At 39.1% G+C, this 21,782-nt stretch overlaps 2 protein-coding genes across 4 annotated transcripts; one reads left to right on the top strand and one right to left on the bottom strand.

Annotated features, from left to right (window-relative positions):
* Positions 1-24: 24 nt before the first annotated feature.
* On the bottom strand, positions 25-6,869 carry hexa (hexosaminidase A (alpha polypeptide)). 2 transcript variants are annotated; one of them, XM_069708729.1, is made up of 14 exons: positions 6,361-6,869; positions 5,744-5,848; positions 5,555-5,620; positions 5,380-5,426; positions 5,165-5,275; positions 4,971-5,072; positions 4,558-4,690; positions 4,075-4,255; positions 3,760-3,846; positions 3,616-3,688; positions 2,839-3,013; positions 696-786; positions 478-585; positions 25-354 (listed from the first exon to the last, which is right to left on the bottom strand). In XM_069708729.1, exons 1-14 carry the CDS (start codon positions 6,626-6,628, stop codon positions 291-293), a joined length of 1,611 nt encoding a protein of 536 aa, XP_069564830.1. In that variant the 5' UTR covers positions 6,629-6,869; the 3' UTR covers positions 25-290. The 2 variants fall into 2 exon arrangements, with proteins under 2 accessions (XP_069564830.1, XP_069564829.1); XM_069708728.1 differs by lacking the exon at positions 2,839-3,013 and adding an exon at positions 1,051-1,231 and having other exon boundaries at positions 6,361-6,812.
* A 555-nt stretch (positions 6,870-7,424) lies between these two features.
* Positions 7,425-19,882, top strand: arih1 (ariadne ubiquitin-conjugating enzyme E2 binding protein homolog 1 (Drosophila)). 2 transcript variants are annotated; one of them, XM_069708618.1, is made up of 14 exons: positions 7,425-7,878; positions 12,167-12,234; positions 12,337-12,484; positions 13,197-13,289; positions 13,843-13,898; positions 14,697-14,763; positions 14,928-15,034; positions 15,145-15,187; positions 15,319-15,390; positions 15,774-15,904; positions 16,597-16,654; positions 17,173-17,433; positions 17,695-17,807; positions 17,901-19,882. In XM_069708618.1, exons 1-14 carry the CDS (start codon positions 7,591-7,593, stop codon positions 17,983-17,985), a joined length of 1,590 nt encoding a protein of 529 aa, XP_069564719.1. In that variant the 5' UTR covers positions 7,425-7,590; the 3' UTR covers positions 17,986-19,882. The 2 variants fall into 2 exon arrangements, with proteins under 2 accessions (XP_069564719.1, XP_069564720.1); XM_069708619.1 differs by lacking the exon at positions 13,197-13,289.
* The last annotated feature ends 1,900 nt before the right edge of the window (positions 19,883-21,782 follow it).

The following is a 21,782-nucleotide window of genomic DNA, read 5'->3' as shown; positions in this document are numbered from 1 at the left end:
TCAAAGTCATTAAGAACATTTCATCTCAACAATTTTTTATTAAGGCTACTTAATACTCAGAATGTAAGATAAAAATGAGCATTACTTAAGCAGCTATTACAAAAATTGAAAAAAAAGAAAATATAGGAAATAAGATAAGTCCCTGAGAAGGTGTAAAAAATACTTCTTGAATATTTTACACCACTTTAAATGCCCAACACAATTTATTTTTCTGAATTAACACCGTAACTATGAACCTAATTCGTTTAAATGCTAAAAAAAAAAACTTTAAATCCATCTATCCAGCATCTTCAAACACCTTGGTACTCATGTTTGCAGTGTCCAACATTGAGAGGCTCTGCCTGGATGCCACGCCTGAAGAGAAAGTGATGCAGAAACATGAGTATATACGAAACATACATAATGCAGGAGAGCCCAGTGTCTGGTTGAGGTATGCCGGCACTAAACTCTAAGGCCTGATTAGAAAAGGTGAGGTACCTCAGGAGTTTGCAGCGAAAGTTCTGCAATCGAGGAAACGCCTTTTCCACACTGGTGGTCTGCTTCTCATCACTCCACAGTCTCTCTGCAGCAGCACTAGCTCTTGGCCTGTGATTTTGGATGCAACAAGTGATTATTTTGTGTAATTTCATGAGATTGTTGCTGCATTTACTAATTTTGGTTTATTCATGATGTCAGGGTTCTTTTTAATCTCGCACCAAAGACGTGGCGTGAGATTTGTGGCATCTACATATTCCCCCCACATGCAGACTTCACCCCCTATCACCAGCTTCTTCTGTTCCTCGGTACCTGTGAGGGGATAAAGAAAAGCTTTGCTTTATTTAACACAGAGTTTTAATGAAGAATTGGCGGTAATTAGCTTACTATCAATCAGAATCTTCACTTCAAATTTATCACACCACTTCAAGACAAAACTGAGCAAGTCAATGTTTAAATGTATCTCTCTCATTTGCAATTTCCACTGATAGCTCCCATCACCAGACAAGCACCATGACCAGCACATAACCCAGCCAGGTTATAATAGTATGTGATATTACTTGGCCATGCACACACCAGTAAAGTTCTGGGGCTGCACAGTGTAGTAGTTGCGCCAGTCCTGGCCATAGGAAATGTGGTTGATGTACCAAGGGGCAGCCAGCAGGACCCTCATGCCAGCTTTGGTGATCCTACTGAGCTCGTCCTGATAACTAGCTGGTTCGCCTTTCCAGATGTGCAGCACTGTGTCCTTAGGAATCTGAACAGGGTGACAAACAACATGCTGTCTTGCCCTTCTATGGTATATTGCCATTGCCTTTTCTGCCTTCTGCATCTTTGTATTGATTAACCTGTTTACATATAGAATTTTATATTTCAGAAAATAGTCACATAAAAAAAAAAATCCATGAGGCTCTTTTCTCAAAAAGGGCAAGATTTTGCCAAGACATGGTTCACAGTATTTGTATCCCTCCTATGGGGCAACCCAGATAGCAGAATTACTCATCTGGATCACATACCACGTGACCGGAATGATGGCCGATGGGCAATGGGCAGTCAACATGTGGCCAACATTTGGTAGTATGTGGGCCAGATCAAAGTGATAGATGTGGGCAAGAATAATTTTGCAACCTGGGAATGCATCAAACTCAATGTCTGTGGATTCCTGACATTGGTTCTTAAACTGCAGAGGCATAATCTTCCCCGGGCTGTTAATAAACTAAAAGTCTGATCAGGACATTCTTACCTCACATTAATAACTTGGAGCATGCTGTGCACAGTACAGGATAGTAATCTAACCACGGAGAATAGAGGAACATAACTATACAAATCTATACGTGCAAACAAGTTATCTTCTATAAAATACTGTAAAAACCCACAAAAGCAATTTGACAAATTTTCCATCATTCTTAATATCTGTAATTTTGACTTTATTACAAAAAAAAAAATCCCAATCAAGTATGACACTAAGCCAAGTCTCAAAGCCTATCAATAGTTAATGATGGGCCTATCTGAAAGACAAAGCCCATTTACAATTCACTAACCCCTCCCAGTAAAATGTGCAGTTTTACAAATAAATTCATAATGTCATAAAAACCAAGAAATGTCAAATATTTCTATCAAAATTTAATTTTGAGTCTGTTTGTAGAAACAGTGGCCTTTAATGCCCTCTTTCAGGAGAAAGAATAGATGATATATTTATGTTTCTGCTAAGACCACCTGCGGATCAGGGCGGGACTATGCATGTGAGTAAAGAAAAAAATCAAAAAATGATTTCTAATTGAAACCATTTTTAGCTGGAATATATAGCAAGTCTCCATGATGGCACATAATGAAATGATTGTTTGTCTAATAAGTAACCTGTACATGAACAGTCTTCTTCTGACAGACTTCCAGCTTTTTCTTTTGTTGGGTTTTTTATTTTGCAGAATAATTTGGTGCAACAACTTTTTGTGATTGTTTTTGTTCAGAGGGGAAGAGTGTGCATATTTGACATGTCGCAATACATCGGAAAGCGTTGTGAGCTCGTACCACAGCAATCACACCTCTCCGTGTCCCGCTTCTCTCCTACATACTCAGCTGAGTATTGAGTTGAGTAAAAAACCTATTTCTATGACTGATAAAATGTATACAGTACATTCTGTATAGAAATAGTTTACTGTATAGATTGGGACACAGAACATGCCTTCATATTGATAAACAGAAGTGTTCACTGCCACCTAGTGGTACGGGTACAAATCGCAAATTTGGCCATGCATATCATATATTTGACAGGAAATCATGTTTTACCCGTGAATTATTATTAGAGACAAAACCACAGCAGTTAGCAAACTTCAATTAGCCACAGCACACAGGTTTTTTTCTGACCCTTGAAGGCGAGGGGCCACACAGTGTAGTAGTGGGCCCAGTTGTGTGTGGGTCCCGGTTGGTCCAGATACCACGGAGAGGCCAGAATTACCCTGAGACCTGCTTTAGCCACCTTGCGTACTTCACACAGGTAACAGCCCCCTCTCCATACCTCCACCACTGAGAGAGAACTGCGCTGCAACACAAGGCTGTAGACTATCAGACTCACATGATCCGGCTGTGCGATACATGTTCTCAGACAACACACTGTATTCAATTATTTGTCAGTTGGCTCAAACCACTGAACCCGCTGAGCTTAAAATTATATCGTTATCTAAAATAGCACCTATGTTAATAAACATATTAAACAGTGTATGGGGATGACTCCATTATACAACTGTTGTTCCTTCTAATGTATTTCAACCATTGTATTTTGTTTTATTTTGTGACAACTGCTGGCTTGTGTTGAGATGTGGGGCAGAAAAGAGCTCATTATTCCCTTTCAACAATTACCAAAACTTGGTTTCATTTTAGCAAAAAGTGTGTCAGTCTGTATCATACAGGAACATGTTCAGTGATCCTCCTGGTGCAGGAAAAATTCAACAACAAATGATGATTGAAAATATTATGACAAAATAAATACATGCATGTATGTTTTATATAACTATAAATAAGTCCTTCAGTGAAGGCAGATACAGGCTTACTGTCACAGTCTAAACAGCTGTAAATAATATTCCAAAAATAATCTGGGGCAATGATTCCATATATGATAGGTGTTTTTTGTTGGGGTTTACTTACTCGTTCATGGTAGTCAAAAACATCCTGCCACACGACAGATGTCCTGTTGAGAGCTGAAGTGATGTTCACAATGCTGGAAATAGATAAATACATTAATGTGTTGGTTTGATCCTTCTACATTGTATGTTCCGTTTTACAACCTACTTCTCCATGTAGAATGCTTCCAGTTTAGTGAAGTCTAGTCCAAATCCCATCTTCTGCATAAATGCTCGGACATCAGGGTTGGATTTCCTACGGGAAAAAGCAGTCTCTCTATATGTAGTTATGTATTTATGTACTTAATGTTATTTCACTTAAATATTACATTGAAGGTTTCTAGATGCACAATGTCTACATATTGTACTGCAGTAACTGGCACAGAGGAGTCAAAATATTAGGGCAAGAAATTCAATACAAAAACGAGGATATCCTGCTTTAAATCATCAATAGTCAGCAGGCATTTAAATGATTTCAGCTTACCAGCAGGAAAAGTTGACCTCATCCCCTCCCAAATGGATATAAGAATCAGGAAATACCAATGACACTTCCTTGAATAATGTCGCCATGAACTGGTAGGTGGAGGGTAGTGCTGGATTAACAGGACCAAATGTACCTGAAGGGGTGCTCCCTTTGTAGCAGGGAGTTAATAGATCAGACTGCCCTAGAAAATAAATAGTATTCAATTAGATTTAGCTCAGCATTTTCTATAAATACATTTTTGCATTATCTATTTAATGCAGACATTTGTTGCCACTAATGTACCTTAAGCGTCTACCACACAAGAAGTGAGTCAAGCTTCAGTATGCATTTGTATTCTTGGCTTGCAGATTTGGCAGACATATTCCTGATAAGCCAAACCTGGCAACATGTCAAGTCCTTCATATGTCGAAAAATCTAAATGCTGAAAGCATTTGTATAAAACTGCTTCTTGTAAATGTTGCTCATTTGGTCTTTGACTTTTACCTTTTCCCCAAGATTTGGTGTGGCCTGGTGAATCAAACTCAGGAAGGACTCTTATTCCCCGCATCCTGGCATATGAGATCACCCTTCTCACATCTGACTGTGTGTAGATGTGAGTCATCGGATGGAAAGCCCCCTGAATCAGAGCCAGAAGTCTATGTTCAGGGTGGATACTACTTTTCAGCACTTTCCTGCCTCATGACTCCTTATGCAGTAGGCCTAAAAAAATCTAGGATACAAAAATCTAGGATACAAAAATCTAGGATATAAAAATCTAGGATATAAAAATTTGGAACATAACTAACCAAGTAAACCTAATAAAATGCAGATTAAGTTTTTACAAGGCAAATTGGCATGAATGTCCAGAGTCACATGAAGGGATTTAGTTTACAGCTCTCTTCATTCAGATGACATACCTTACTGGAAAGGTCTGGAAAGCTGCGGCTCTGATAAGGGAAGGAGGGGTCATCCACAATGTGCCAGTGAAACACATTGAACTTACTGTAGGCCATTGCATCCTAACAAGAAACATACATGTAAATACCAGTAATATTGCATGTGATCAATGAAACAGAAATCTCAAGATTACATTGTGTCATCTGCTTATTACCATAGTTTTTAAAATGGCCTGCACTGGTAAATAGTGACGTGAAGTGTCTAACAAGATCCCCCTGAACTGAAACCGGGGGAAGTCTTCAATCTCAGTCTTATTCACAAAATACTAAAGAAAAAAAAAAACAACAGAAAAATCTCAAACATAAATCAAGTAATGTAAGGTGAAAATTAATATTAAAGAAGTAATGACTTCAGAGGACTCTGACTTACTGAGCCAAATTCATCTTGGTACACCAGCTGACTGAAGGTTTCCAGACCTGTGCTTAATCAGAGCATATATTCAGCAAACATTTTCATGCACATAGATGAGAGTTAAATGCTTAAACACGGTTATTGTACTTTTTTTTTAACACGTGTTCTTCAAAAATGTATCGGCTATGTTCACCTCTTAGAGCACCCCACACAGTTTCTGCATTCAGAGACGCTCTTCCAGCAGATACGCTCAGAGTGTCTGAAACACAAATAGGAGTGAGTTAGATAATGCATCAAGCCCTACATATTGATACGGCTGTTACTACTGTTACAACACAAGGTTACACACTAACCTTATAGTGCGGTGAGTGTTTATACTTACATTTCTCAGAAGAGTCCTCATTTGGGTAGCTCTCGCAATCATCACGGGTAACATTGATTTCAACAGTAAATGGTTTATCCTCACTGAATCGCAGAAAACCATTCGCTGTTGGTTATAAAAGTTAAATTATTACAGCTGCTGGGTTACATTTTTATGGAAGTGCACACATAGCCTTTTTATTTTGTACTTTGAATTTGTTACAAACAAACTGCCATTCTTCTATGAGCTACAGTATTTTTGAAAACACTAACATGCAGCTGTGTTACTCTGGTCCATTGTCACTGTGGGTTTTTAGAGTAGATAGGCATGTCTTTGACTGACGAACTGCTTTCTATACAAAGGCCATTGAAAACCAACATGACAAACAGAATCTAAAACAAAACCACTGTGAGCACTTCCCTTTTCATTTTTGTGCATTTATAATTAAGATTTAAACGTGTGTTGTCACTAGATCATCTACTATTAATGCAACTCAGTAGACTTTAAAAACCCGTTTTTAAATAAATGTTATGCAGACTAGTTTATAGACTTACGAGTGGACCTTCTAACTCTAGCAAGTTGTGAAATCCTACTTTCGCTTTACAATTGTATGAATCCCACTTCACTTTACCACCTACCAGAGGTGTAGTCTGGAAAAATAAGAGAAAAGTATCTCTTGAACGCGGCATCGAGAACATAGCAGCCTGGTTGCACTGCTGATTGTCTTCCGTAACCAAAGTAGAAAGCCTGGGGGTTCAATAGGTATTGCTCCGTCGAGGGGGTGAAAGTTTGTGGTAATGGCCACACTCCTTCCACTGTGTGTCGGCCAAGCTGGAGGATAATAAATAGTATCACAATATAAACTGGACGAGTGTGTCCCGAACTGACTGTATGCATAGCTTCCATTTTAGCCAATTCACTGACACGAACTGCGCTGTTAAACTGTGCCTGTCAGGTGCTTGGGAGGATACAGTCACATGACTGGAGCCACAACATGTGGGTGTTTTTTTTTTACTCTATTATTATAGGCCAAATCAGAATAATAACACCTAATGATTCTGCATTTTTGTTGCTGTACTAGGCTATATTATTTTTCAGCAAAAACTAAATACCCATACAGTTTCCATCTTTAGGAAAATTACCCAACTGTTTTATATTATTTAGCCCGTGTTTCCGTCATAGTTTTGCTGTAATTCTCTGTAATTGTCTTCTGAATCTGTATTTGATGTGCCATTTTGTAAATGTGGGAGACCAAAGTGTAGGATAAAACAACAACAACAAAAAAAAAAACCCAGCATTGCTCGGGTCGTGAGACCGCCTGATGACAATGCTTTACAAACTAAAAACACTACAAAGCCGTAATTGTGTCGTTCGCCGACTTATTATGACTTTTTGAAGCCGTTGGCCTTAATTTTATGAGTGGGAAGTACTTTTGGGACTTCCTGATGACCTTTGCTATAAATTCAATTTGGACGTTTCATTTCCATTTCGACTATTTAAAAAAAAAAAAAAAAAAAAAAAAAAATATATATATATATATATATATATATATATATATATATATATATATTGTTTTGAAACATTGAGGTACAAAAAAACCAAAACAAACAAAAAACCCTCACTGTCATATAATAATGTTTTAAAATCGTCTCGTTCGGTCGATCTGACGTAAGACCGCCGTCAGTTGGTGACGCTGCGCCTCTTTGTTGGCTTAGCAGCCGCGACGTTTTGTTGTTATTTTCGCCGCAGCTGAAAAACAGACGCGGATAATTTGGGTTTTTTTTCGTATTTGTTTCCACAACCAGCATTTGTACGCGCTTTGTAGACCTTCAAGGTGCGCTTGTCACGAGCTGATAACCGCCCCAGGAATGGACTCAGACGAGGGTTATAACTATGAATACGACGACGAAGAGGAGGAATGTAGCGAGGACAGCGCCGAAGAGGAGCCCGAGGACGACACCCTGGAGCTCGGGGAGGTGGAGCTGGTCGGTCCCGTGGTGGCCGGCGGGGAGCGAGACGAGTGCGGCGAGACCGGTGGAAGCGGCCACGGTCCCGGGGAGGAAGAGGAGGAGGACTACCGCTTCGAGGTTTTGACTGCCGAGCAGATCCTCCAGCATATGGTGGAGTGTATCAGGGAGGTCAACGAGGTCATCCAGGTATGTATTTGTGGTGTGTCGGCGTCAGGAAACACCGGGGACCAGGCCGGTGTCGGGCGTTTAGCAGGCCGGGGACGTTAGCTCGACCGTTAGCCCGGCAAGGAGTCGTTTACTTGCTGGAGAGTTGGACAGTTTCACAACACTGGTGATAATCATGTCGGATCAAATTCGTTTATTTTATACGCGGCGCCCTTCTGCTGCGTAACGTTTTAAACGGAGAAAGGCGCAGGTGGCGTTAAGTACACACATTTTAAGGTTTCCATCGGGGAGTTTGGTTTCCAGGAAGTAGTCCCGTCCCTCTCGAGAAGTTGGCAGCAACGTTTGCTAAGCTAATGCTAGTTAGCTCTCGCTGGCTACCTAGCCAACTGGAACCGTTAAGCTAGCCTAGCTCCTCACTGGGGAAAAAAAAAAAAAAAAAAGAAGCCCCACACGCGTCTCGGGTCGGAGAATGAGATGGCATTTAGTGCCGGCTGCTTCCAGACGACAACCCATCATTTAAAATCTTACGATACTAAAACGATGAAGTAACATCACCGTTAAGCGGGTTTTGGACTGAAGGCTCGGCCGTCGCGTTGGTTAGCAAGTTACGTGCCATTTTTTTTTTTTTTTTTTTTTTTTTTTTTTTTTTTTTTTTTTAGTTACGTTAACAAGCTTTTATCGTGATTTTTTTTTTTTTTTTTTTTTTTTTTCCCCCAAAAAAGTTTGGCTGAATCGCACGAAGACGTTTTCATTTGGCAACAAGCTAGATATTTACATCTCTGAATAAACGCGGCGGACCTCTCGGTTTTACCCCACGGTTAAACTTGGGCCTCCATTTCCTTTCACGTAGCTCCACTTGGGCACTGAATAAAATGGAAAGTGATCTTTTGATAGAGATCTGCCCAATATTTAGGTTTTTTTGGAGAAAACAGCGTTGTATTTTTGTGTGTGTGTGTCATCATTTCACTACAGGCAACCTTGTCATCTGAAATGGGTCTAATGTGAAATCAGTACAGCCGCATGGTAGTTTCTACTGCAAAAAAACAACAGTCAAATCTTCTAAAAATAGTATTCAGGTCCAGCTACTTACTTTTCGGGTTTTTTTGCAGCACCGATAAATACCTAAAATAAAATGCATACATCTGTTTACTGATCTCAAGTTATCAACGTTGAGTACGTGATATATAATAATGAACTTAAGGTGGATGTAACTTGTCTTGTGATGGTTCCTTAATATGTCAAGAGTGACGTTTTGCCTGGTGTCTGAAGATTATTCAAAGTTACAAGGAGCTGATGGCTTTTTTTTCCCATCCGTATACATTTTAACTGTCAAAGATGGCAGGGCAAGCTTCGGGAAAACAGAACAGGCGGAGCATTCATGAACTTTATCCAGGGGGAGGAAAAAAAAAAAAAGGGCTGAGAGTTGTTTCTATTATTTTGCCCATCCCCATTAAGGGATGACCAAATATTAACAACACCTCGGTATTACTCAATACAGTTACACATCACCACAAACTAAACCCTCTAAAATGATGCCAAAATTCCATCAGCATATCTCTAAAACATGATAAAAAAAAAAAACTGAACATTATAACCTTCATGATGGTATGAGTCATTGCAGTGCTGCTGTATCATTTGTTGGTTTTTAGCTTGGGGTAGCTAATAAAGTTGAAACATTTAGACAGTGTGTGTATCACTACACGGTATCAATGACATGATTTGTTCTCATTACGGGTTTCTGTTTTAACTGTATATGGTTTTATGAAGGAATCATTCATTTTTGTGGTACTTGAGCCTTTTATTCGTTTGTCAAAATGGCATTTAGCTGACAACACGTATGTACGTGTGGTTCTTTGAAACTTTCATAAACGTTAGCAAAATGATACACTACGCATATCTGTCAAAACTATTTTCATAGTGTTGTGTCATGAATTGCCAGTTATTCCCATCCCTGTTTATGATAGATGGAGCAAAAATAACCATTGTTTGTAGAAACGGTTACATGGTGACGATTCCCTTGTCTAATCATGTACTAGCTGCGAGCAACCCCAAATGTTTTCCTTGAACAGTGGAACCATGGTGCTGGACTATAATGTACTCTACTGTGCGCTTATGTTGCACCATCATTCCCACTTCAAAATGGATTGTAAAATGCTTCTTCATTTATTCAGTTATTCATTTTAGCGTGCAGTTCACAAAATATATGTGCACTTCACTTCTGAAGCTGACATGCATTTTTTTGAAATCGATTCATCGCCCCGTTTTCACAAACCAACTGAATCGACTGAAGTTGGCTCAGAGAGTGACCGATGGCAAATTATGAGCTTGGGTGGGTTTCGTCTCAACGTGAGCAGAACATAAATGGAAAGCGGCAAACAGAGAACCTAAAGTGGCTCACGAGTGATTATTGAATGGCAGGAGCTCCACTCTCCTCACATACTTCCGCACTGGCTTTAAGTTAAGAGCTTAGCGAGGAGTTCACAATTTGTTGTTTCTAGAACACAAAACTGGTCGTAGCAAAGTGTGACAGCCATAACGCTGCGCATTACTTGATAGATTTGTGGAATTTATGCCGATGTCCACTGAAGCCATTCTGGGGCTCCTGGTGACCCACGACCTTACTGTGACAATTTATGTTGTTATTTCCTTAAATTTGTCAGCCATGTATATCCACATGGAGTGTAACTATGTACCTTTAATGGCATGGCCAAACATAGGTTTTCACGATGCGGTGCGATAAATAAAGTGCAAATAACTAACTTCACTTTCAAATAAGGTAAGGGCTTGCTGAAATTTTCAGATAGTGACTTCAGCTGACTTCATCAGATACATCATAACTTAATTTTGTATTTGCTATTATCATAACTGACTTCACTCTCATTTGAGCCTGGTTAGCTGTCTGAATGTAAGCAATGGCGACAAGGTAGTAACAAATATTAGGTTCTTAGTTTGGTCTTCCATGTTTTTTTTTTCAAAACTCCAAAACTTTCACACAGCAGCTCTTGAGCACAAGTTCTTCTGGTGCTTCTCTGGTTTCTCTTTCTTCAGTCGCCATCTTGCTTTTCTGTTCTACGGTGTACTGTAGCAAGGGAGAATATTCCTAGTCTTTTGGAAATGTACAATTATTAGTGGTACATATTGTTGTGTGCCATAGTGATTTGCCTCGTTAAAGAGAGTCAGTTGTGGTTGAATTAATTGTTGTGCTATAAAATTATAACCGTTAGTAAGAAGAATACACAGTTAATGAGGGTGTCCTGTCAAGACTGTCATCGTCGCGTCCTGTAGTGCTCAATGCAGCAAAATGGTCGTTATATGGTTGTAAATTCAGTCCTGTCAATTTCTATAGTTTGCTGCCTAATGTAAAGTTACAGCGCTGCACTGATATGATGATATATGAAAAATGAATATCATATGGAAATTAAAAACTGGTGTACCAGATGAACTGATGTACTGCCCAGCACTAATCACCATCAGTACTCAAGTGCTAAACATAGCAAGATCCATGTTGCAAAAAATATGCAATATCAAAATGGTAATCTGCAAAACCGATGTTGAAATAGATACGATGAATCAATTCCATCAAATGTTTTTATCATATAGTTCATAACCTTTAAATCAGAAATCATGATTGTCGGACCCTAATTGGTTAGATCAACCGTATTCTCACTAGATCAGCACCACATTTGGTTTCCATCACTGCAGTATGGGAGAATTGGCAAATTGTTAAAAAAAAAATTTAATTTTTTTAAACCCTTTATGTCAGCCTTACTTGTCTACTCTTAAGCAACCACTGTGGGTATATAAAAGTGAAACTCCTTTTCACTGTAATGCAGTTCAGTCCAACAGTTCTTCAATGAATACAAACTTTTGTGAATAACTTTTAAAATATGTTTTTGTTTGTTTCACACAAAAAGATGATTTAAGTGATTTTAAATTGTGAGCCTGGTGTTAGAGGTGCTATTGTGCTGGATTTACTGTAAAGATCAAAGATTCAGATAATTTTTGTTAATACCCACTAAAAATACATGGCTGGACAGTAAATTGAAATGCAAGTGAAAACTATTCAAGCAACACCAATTTGTAATTTAGCAAAATGACTTGAGGTCATTGCAGATGGACCTTAATTTGCCATTCTGGTCTAATACTAGCCTTAATTTATACTTGAAAACCTGGACCATATTGCTGTCTGTTGTTTCACAAATGCGATTTTAACATTTTGTAATAGGTTATGATAAGAAAATGGAAAATTAGTGATAGTTGAATGTAAAACTCCAGTATATTTTTGACCAACCATTTCTTGTTCCTCTAGAATCCTGCTACAATAACGCGCATCCTTCTCAGTCACTTCAACTGGGATAAAGAAAAGCTTATGGAAAGGTAAGAATTCCTGATTTGCATGCTTAAAACTTCCTATGAGAGCTCATGTCGAAATGCTTTTCCAACCCCCTTTTTTTTTCCCCTATACAATAATCTATACAGGTATTTTGATGGTAATCTGGACAAGCTTTTCTCTGAGTGTCATGTCATTAATCCAAGTAAGAAGCCTAGGATCCGTCCTCCAATCAACACTAGATCATCGGCACAGGACATGCCATGTCAGATCTGCTATCTGAACTTCCCCAACTCTGTGAGTCACATAATCACACCAGCATTTTACTGCACCAGCTGATTGTGCGTTTAGTCGTGGTGTTACGATTGGGATTTGTTGAAGGTTGTCAAACATAAAAGCTATGTCTTGGCCTAATGGTAAATTAGAGATTTAAGGCACATTTGACCTTGTATAATGCAAGTGGGACTGTAACTGAGGCATTGTCACAGACAGTGACATTTTAATCCTGTGGTATCAATAATGTGTTCGTGTAGGTTCATTTTTCAGACCCAATTAATAGCCTTGGCTCACACAATAGTGAGAGAAAAACATAAAACAAAATTTGATCACCATCTTTAAAATGGTACTACAATTAATAATTTGTCAGAACTGCTAGCTGTAGATATAAACCTGTGAATGGTACTCAGACATTTATCAGCAGACAAAACTTGACTTTGCAAATTGACCTAAATGATTGTCCCACATTATCAAGTTTAGTTTTTCAGATTTGAGATGTAAAAAAGAAAGCTGGAGTATCCAGACTATTTTAATCGACAATAGTGGAGTGTTGAGTCATGTTATTTCAGATTGTTGAAACAAAATTGTATTGTCAAAGTTGAATGCCATTTTTCACAAGAATGGCCTCACTCTGCAGGCCTTGACTTGCCTGGTTACCAAAAGTGCATATGTTTATAATATTGATGCCTTGTTTATCTTACTTCAAATCAAACCAGATGCCTCTCTCTTACAGTATTTTACAGGCCTGGAGTGTGGACACAAGTTCTGCATGCAGTGCTGGGGAGATTATCTGACCACCAAAATCATAGAAGAAGGAATGGGACAGGTACCTAATGAAATCTGTTTGAAATGCAAGTCACTCATCAGTGTTAAACTGCTTTCAGACAGCAAGCAGCAACGTCTGTGTTCTTTGTTTTGAATTAGCAGCAGCAGGGTGCACAGCTGCCCTTGGTTCCTGGCTACCTGCAGTCTTACCAGCCTATACACCACAGGCTGCTGTTATCCACTGTGTAGCCACTATAATGGCAGTATAATGTCCCCAGACAGCTAAACGGACTCTGTGTAATATAGCCTAAAATGCGACAAGATTAATATGGCCGGTTTTGCCAAAGAGTGTCATAAACTTTGTCCATTGTTTCAGACATGAGGTAGCTCCAGTAGCCTTTCTTTTCATTGATCTGTCTGCTCATTGCTGGTAAATCATTAAAATAACTCGGAAACTTCACAATCAGCTCCTGTATCCATTCTCCTTTGATAGCTTCTGTGATTTCCATGGTCACACAGCGAGCTGTGGCAGCAAGTTGAATACGTTTCTGAAAGCACCTTTAGTCTTTGAATAGCTGTCTGACTAATGTTTTCCATCTGTTTTGTATTCTTAGACCATTTCTTGTCCTGCTCATAGTTGTGACATTTTGGTTGATGACAACACAGTCATGTGAGTAATCTGTTTGTGCATGTATTTGTTTTACTTTGTTACATATTGTACAGTTTAATTTTGCAGTTGTTGCTGAAAGCCCCCAAATTTATTGTGCAAATTGGTTTTGCATCTCAATCAAATAGGTTCTTCCACAGACGTAATTATTATATACACATGAATCAAATGAAAATGAATATCATTGCTCAGAAATTTGACATTGCTTTATTTATGCCTTGGTGTCTTTACTGAATTTAAAAGGAATAGAAACTAAATTGAAATAGTTTCTATCTCACATTTAGCCTTCTAAAAGAAACTTTTTCAAGGCTGTAAAGTTAGCCCACTTCTTTACTACTTTTCAGTGTTGATATTCAGCTTCCACTTCAAAGAAATACACTTCCATGGACACTAATCTCTTTCTCTAGCTCCTAAGCTGACAGTAATTGTCTTAACCTACATTCTGCTAGCAAGAGACCTCACAGTATTTTCACAGAACAGTTTAGGGTGCCTGTGCGAATAAACATGCTCTCAACATCACTATTTCATTACATGAAACGTGCTTGGTATCTATTGGTAGTCGGCACTCAAACTCTGGACATTATGACATTTTTTGTAGGTAAATGGTTACGTCAACAAGCACATATTCTCGCTGTAATGTCAATTTACAGTTTTACCTCATTGAGCAACTAAAGACAATATGATGTCGCATGTTTCCTGCATTGTTGCTTGGAAACACTGATGTCTAAGGATTTTTTTTCCCCCCACCACTCATCCATTTCATTTAAAGAAGGCTAATAAAGGATTTGACTTTTCCCATAGGCGCCTCATAACAGATTCAAAAGTGAAGTTGAAGTACCAGCATTTAATTACGAATAGTTTTGTAGAGGTAAGCTTTGGCATGTTTTCATTTAAATATTTTGAAATGGAATATCAATGTTGAGCTATTCAGTTATCCTACTATCGTAGTTATCTTAGAAAAGCAGAGACATAGTTTGTACTTAAATGTCCATGAAACTGTATTCCAAATTTGTTTCTCATTACTCCTTCAAGTGCAATCGACTGTTAAAGTGGTGCCCTGCACCAGACTGCCATCATGTTGTCAAAGTCCAGTACCCAGATGCCAAGCCAGTGAGGTGCAAGTGTGGCCGTCAGTTCTGGTGAGAGCTTCTCTAGACAATCGTAAACCGACAGTCATCGTTGACTCTGTCAATCTAGTGGTAATTATGGAATATTATGTGACTTTGGTTTGATATGGATATTGTTGCAGCTTCAACTGTGGAGAGAATTGGCATGACCCCGTGAAGTGTAAGGTACGCTGAATGGGAATTATTTTATTACCTTAAAGAAATAATAAGATGTTCTTCCAGCTTCTTTTGTAAAATTAGATTAGAAGTCATTGCCGAGGTGATTGTTTCTTACTTTTATTTTAATATGTTTATAGTGGCTGAGAAAATGGATTAAGAAATGCGATGATGACAGTGAAACTTCTAACTGGATTGCAGCAAATACCAAGGTATGGGTTTAGAGTTAGTGCTGCCCCGCTTGTCTGGGTGTACGTTGGTAGGAAAATAATGAGCCTGACACGAAGAAATCTCAGATGTGGACACATTGATCAAACAATTCAAATCTTATGAGGAAAAAAAAGCTGAAATACTGAAATTTGAATAGTACTGCACATTCATATGGTACTTAAATTTCATCACATATTTCTAGACTGACAGTTTGTGAAGAGTGTGCACACCTTACAGCTGTGATGAGTGCTTTTTTTTTTTTCTGTATGATGTTTCATATTTGCTTAATTTGTTCTTTGCTGTTGCATTTACTTCATGTTGTAGAACACTTAACCTTGAATCGTGACTTATAAAAAAACAAATATTCCTCTTGGTTCCCTGACAGGAGTGTCCAAAATGCCATGTTACCATTGAGAAAGATGGCGGCTGCAATCACATGGTTTGTCGGAACCAGAACTGCAAAGCCGAGTTCTGCTGGGTCTGTCTGGGACCGTGGGAACCTCATGGCTCTGCCTGGTAAGAAAAAAATGGCCTATTCTTTATGCCGATGTGATCTGGAGGCTTTGTGGTCCAGCTGTGTTGAGACTTGCTGTTTTAATGTCCACTAGGAATGTTTGCTGACAAAATGAAGATTTCATCTACAGCACAAGACACTGATAATTACTGCTGCTTAGTAGTCTCGGTTATTGACGAACTGTGATCATATGTCACACTAGTGCTGACATCCAGAAACAGAAGAGCATGTTAATGAAAACACGAGTTTTACTGTATTGAATCACAGTGTAGATGATCACAGAGAGTAGGATGGGCCAGAATGATATCATCTCCTTCCCATTGTTTTCCTCTCTGTTTCTAATTAGTTTCTAATTTTGCAGCTGTGTGTTTAGACAAAGTTAGGAACGAACAAAATGGTACACTAAAAATGTATATCAAGTCATTGATGGACTAGTCTACCGTAGTCCTGCAAAAATAGCCCTGGTGCGTGAAGATAGTGGAACCGGGCATGATGTTCACACACTCGGACACGGTGGACACACATCGGCTAGAATGGCAGCAAATCGTCTCCGGCTGCCGAAACGCAAGGCGGCCATTTGCTGTGGACGGTGGGACGTATCGGGTCAATTCTAGTGCCACGTTGGGACATACTTCCAGTACTGATGTGTGTTACAATATTTTGTAAACGTTGATGATTTTTGTAAAAATTTCAGGTACAACTGCAATCGCTACAATGAAGATGATGCCAAGGCAGCCAGAGATGCCCAAGAGGTAATGAATTGTATTCAAAATCTTTGCACAATGGCACAATGTTTCTATTTATCCACTTTTTGTCAAGACACAGTCGTCAGAGTGCAACATTCAGCCATATTTGCCACCACGTCAGCGGCTTTTATAATCACAGCAGCCACTCAAGTATGTTTTCTTTCCCAATGAATTCCGTGACAGGAAAATACTTCAACGAGTATTGCTGGGAAAAAAACAACTATAGAATTTGATAAATAACCCGCAACAAAAATATCTACTAATCGAATTAATCAAACAAGTGGCGGATTTAATGTTACGCTGTGTACACTATGAAGAATTGTACAGCCGAGCCTCAACTAGCGTCACGTAGTTCTGCACAGTGAAGAATGGTGGAACGTCTGAAACGTCCACAGAGTACAATTTCAAATATTTCAGCACATGTTGCTGGCGATTCATTACCCCCAGTGAGTTTGAAGATTTACCGTCTTCCACAAGTAGAGGCGAGTGCGCTCGATTAAAACCCGCTTCTATGCTTTGTGCAGCGCTCCAGGGCAGCCTTGCAGAGGTACCTGTTCTACTGCAACCGCTACATGAACCACATGCAGAGTCTGCGCTTTGAGCACAAGCTCTATGCTCAGGTCAAGCAGAAGATGGAGGAGATGCAGCAGCACAACATGTCCTGGATTGAGGTGCAGTTTCTGAAGAAGGCTGTGGATGTGCTGTGCCAGTGCCGCTCCACGCTTATGTTCACTTACGTCTTTGCCTTCTACCTCAAGAAGAACAACCAGTCCATTATTTTTGAGGTACGGTAAAAGGGTAGTGGGCATTAAATGTGATGAAGCATTACATGAAGAACGAGGGCTATTTTTTTTTTTAATTCATTTCTCAAATAACTTTTTCAGAAGGGTGTCTTTAAATGTTAATCATCATTCGTACCATTAAATGAGTAATCCGCCCAACTTATAGGAATTCTAAGGGAACATTATTATAGATAACTGCCATTTCTACCTTTTTTTTGATACGTGGCACCGAATAATGTTGCTTATCAAACGTTTGTTCATCAGAACAACCAGGCAGACCTGGAAAATGCCACTGAGGTGCTGTCAGGTTACCTAGAGCGGGACATCTCCCAGGATTCCTTGCAGGACATCAAGCAGAAAGTACAGGATAAGTACAGGTCAGTGAAAGAATTGTGTCACTGTCTGCCATGATTCGGGTTTGTGTGTTCTTGGTCTCTAAAAACAAAACAAAAAATGTCTTGTGTCTATAGATACTGTGAGAGCAGGCGAAGAGTGCTTCTACAGCACGTGCATGAAGGCTATGAGAAGGACCTGTGGGAGTACATTGAGGATTGAGGACACATCCCAATGCAACGGACTCTTGAGTATCTTGACAAACTAGAGCGCTGATGCAATTTAACAGGGCAGCACGGGCCTTCTGCCGCCTCTCCTTTGGCAAACCAACCACTTTTGCATCATTTTTCCTGGATTTGTTTAACAAAATCTTCAAAGTAAATTATATTTAAATAAAAGGTAGAGTAATAAAAAGAAAGTGTACTACAGTATTGTTAGCAACAGAGTGGAGTCTTGAGAAAGCAGAAAATCCATCTTAAACAAATACATCTTTTTGGCTTGTATTGTAACACCTCCCCTGAACTATCTTATTTTCCTCCGTTTTTTGCTTGTGAATCTTTTGTTTTGATTTTGACTTTTGTTTTCCCATTAGTGTGAAAATGTTTTCAACACAGCTTTAATCGTCCTGGCCATGTCTGCAATATGTGGTGAGATCCTTGTCTGGGTGGCTGAATGTTCACAGGCTGATTGAAAAGGGGCAAAGACATTTCAGGGGGGAAAAAGAAGAAAAAAACAAATTAAGAACAAAATGGCAAGTCTGTATTTTTCAATTTGTAAATAGTCCATATGCATGGAAGTTAAAGAGCAAGAGTGGCACGTGTTTGCATAATTTTGAAATATTTATTCTTTACCGATATTGAAAAAGGTGTACTTTTGCCATGTAGGTTAAGTCTGTTTACTCCACACACCCCCTCCCACCCCCACCACCCTCCTCCACCCTACTCCTTCCACCCCACCACCACCACCCACCCACCCCCCGACTCCCACCCCATCGACTGTGGGAGTTTGGAGGATTTTGGCAATACGACATTCGTCCTATCATCCTCAGTCTCTTCAGAGCAGTGCACAAGTTACACCTTATCAGTAACTCTAAATGGGGACTGATAGAAAAAAAAAAATTATCTTAGTTGCCAAGCGATCAGATAAAGGACTCCGAAAGTGCACGATCGAGTTAGAAAACCAAGAGCAGAAAAAGTTTTACAGGTCAGAGGTGAGGTAGAACGCACCGGCCCTGTGTCCCTCTATGCTAACCTTTTGCCGTACCCTCTTCGTTGTTTTTAGAGGTGTTTAACATTTAAGAACATTACTAATTGTTTGCAAGAGCCAAACTGAGTGACATTCACTCTTTTTTTTTTCTTTTTTTTTTTTTTTTTTTCCCTCTCTCTCTTTCCTGACGTGGCTTGAGGTTGCCCTCTTAAAGCTCAGCTTGCACCTTGGGGATTGAATGAGGGTAATAGAATGTACTGACAGCACAACTTTTGTAGTGCTGCTAATTGGGCTCGATCACTGTCAAACAGGGTCAGGCATTTGCATCACTCTCGCAGGGAATTTTTTTTTTGGATGGCACGAGGCTGACATTGGCCGCGCCTCTTTTGAAGAGATCTTCTTGCCTTGCAGTGAGACTTGAGCATTGCTTTAAACCAAGCAACACAGACGGACTTGTGTGATCCTTAAGCAGATGAGGAATATAGGGCAAACTTCCGAAGGTTGGAGGAGTTGTTTTGTAACGCTGTTATGCTTTTACATTAAAGACTGTATTTTTCCGCACATGGGTTGAGGTTTCAACATTGAAATGTCAGTGCCCCTCCAGGTTACGCGTTGTTCTGTGTGGTGGTTGCTCTGGTTGTCAAGCTCTCTTGCTTGTAAATGCTCGTTCATGTCTTCTGCAATGTGGCAGTCTTCACAAGATTGACTGGAGGGGACATGATTATACAGGCAATGATGCAAGCCAGAAGATGACACCAAAGTGTCAGCCATCATTAAAACACATCCTTTGCCCCAGTTTTAGATCTTTGGGGAATTCTCTCCCAAATGCTTCTTCTGTGTTCAGACTTATTATTTTATCCTAGCAAATTATAAACTGTATTGTTTATTTGAATAAATGTCATGAGAAATCTCATTTTTGGGAGTACTGTGTGAGTCATTAGAGTAGGTTTGGTCTCAAGCATATTAATTACCCAAACATCCATGATGCATTTCTGCACTATGTATTTTTGCGATGTAGTGTACTACAGACCTTGGCAGAGCTGTGTCTTCCAGAATAGCGTGGAATTAATTTTGGTAACTTTCGATGAATAATTTTGATTTTTAAGGTATAAAGGTTAGCTTTTTTTTGCACCACGTTTACTTGCAGATTGTACGATAAAGATCAGGTGGTTGTTTGTATGATGTCACTTTTGAATTAATTTTGTCTCGAGTCAAAAACCAATGATGACACATGATGAATGGCTAAAAGATGGTCTACAGCTGTGATCGGTAGGCGTATGTGCTCTCCAGGGCTCACTCTGTTTTCATTGTGTCTGCTAGTAGTTCATGAACATTTCAACTTTAACGTTTGAAGTAACCGAAGCAGCTACTTACATTAAATTGAGACATCCAAAAACTTTTAATACTTTTCTACATATCTTTTTCTTTATGCTATTAAAGGTGTTTTATTTCCTATTAGTGTAAAAAAAATGTGGGAAGAATTAGATGTCTGTTTTGGAGAAAATATTAAAGTGCAAAATGTTGCAAACATCGTTCTGGCACGGGTGGTTGTTTTGATAACGGACACGATGGCTTTGTTGTGGCAGCATTCTTTGTTCAAACGTGAGAAAAGTTTTTGTGTTGTTAAATTGTGTCCTTAAAAACACTACGGCTGTGTCACTTGTAAACACAGCCCAACGGTACGAGAGGAAATTTGCAGCTAAACATTTTGCCACAGGATGGGGACAAAGACGCTGGAATGCTGAAGTGACACGTGTACAAGTGCCATTATTTATATATATATATATATTTTTTTTTTTTTAATTTTAAGAAAACTCATCCTGTGTTTTATGCGTTTACATGACACCCACACAGATATTTGGGGAGAAGAAGTGAAGCCTCAGGGAATTGTTTTTGATAAGACTTCTCCACATTCAGTAAATGTAGGAGGACAGAATAGAACCCTTGTGATTCTACAGTACACTAAATAATAATGACGGCTCTTGTCCGAGATCGTGAGATTCATTTTTAAATCAATTTTCTCTTCCATGCGATGAGTTGGTGCGCGTGGTAATCGGTGGTAAAGATTTAGCTTTGATGCTTAACAAAAATGACATAAAACATTGCAGTATATCAAACTTTTATTTGACAAAAGTGAAAATTTAACAGTTCAGTCCAATAAAAAAAATAATAATAATAAAAAAAAATCATACAAAATGAATGCAAAGATCTGAGGTCCACAGTGGTTAAATACACCGTGACAGGGGCACATCCCAGACCACATTAATGCCTGTCCAGCTTCAGTTACAACACAAAAACACCAACCACGGTCGTCTGGGTCAAAATCACTCTGCTATAATGACGTACGTGGCTGGCATTGTATTACTGTAAACCTACGCACGCGCACACACGTCTAGCACTGTTTGACAGTGAAACGCTTACAAAAAAATTAAAAATGTCTTCATGTGAAATGCTGTATTTCTTACTAGCAAATTATACGTAAGAAAAGTCACTAACTTCACTCAGAATCACATTGTTCAACACAAAAGTGGATAAAAGGTGACATGGCTCTTTAAATGTGTTTTGAAATGAGTGAGACTGCAGCATTTCTTTTACATTATCAAAATCTTAATTTGTCAATAAAATAAATATAAAAAGTCACAGTGCTTGATCAAAGATGATAACATGCTCATTGGATTTACAGCCTATCCCTAAAGAAAACATCTTGTTGCTCTCAGGTGACAAAGGTGATCTCATTACAAAAAAATATCCAGTTCAACTTCATTCTTGAAGAGGCCAGATAGATGTGAGCCAAACAAGAGATGTGTGGTGGT

The sequence above is a fragment of the Brachyistius frenatus genome, unplaced genomic scaffold (assembly GCF_029030835.1).
Source record: "Brachyistius frenatus isolate BFR_SWC_R1_liver_20210118 unplaced genomic scaffold, ASM2903083v1 Contig_77, whole genome shotgun sequence".
NCBI lineage: Eukaryota > Metazoa > Chordata > Actinopteri > Embiotocidae > Brachyistius > Brachyistius frenatus.
Note: the sequence above shows the minus strand (reverse complement) of the source record. Positions and strands in the feature narration are given on the sequence as shown.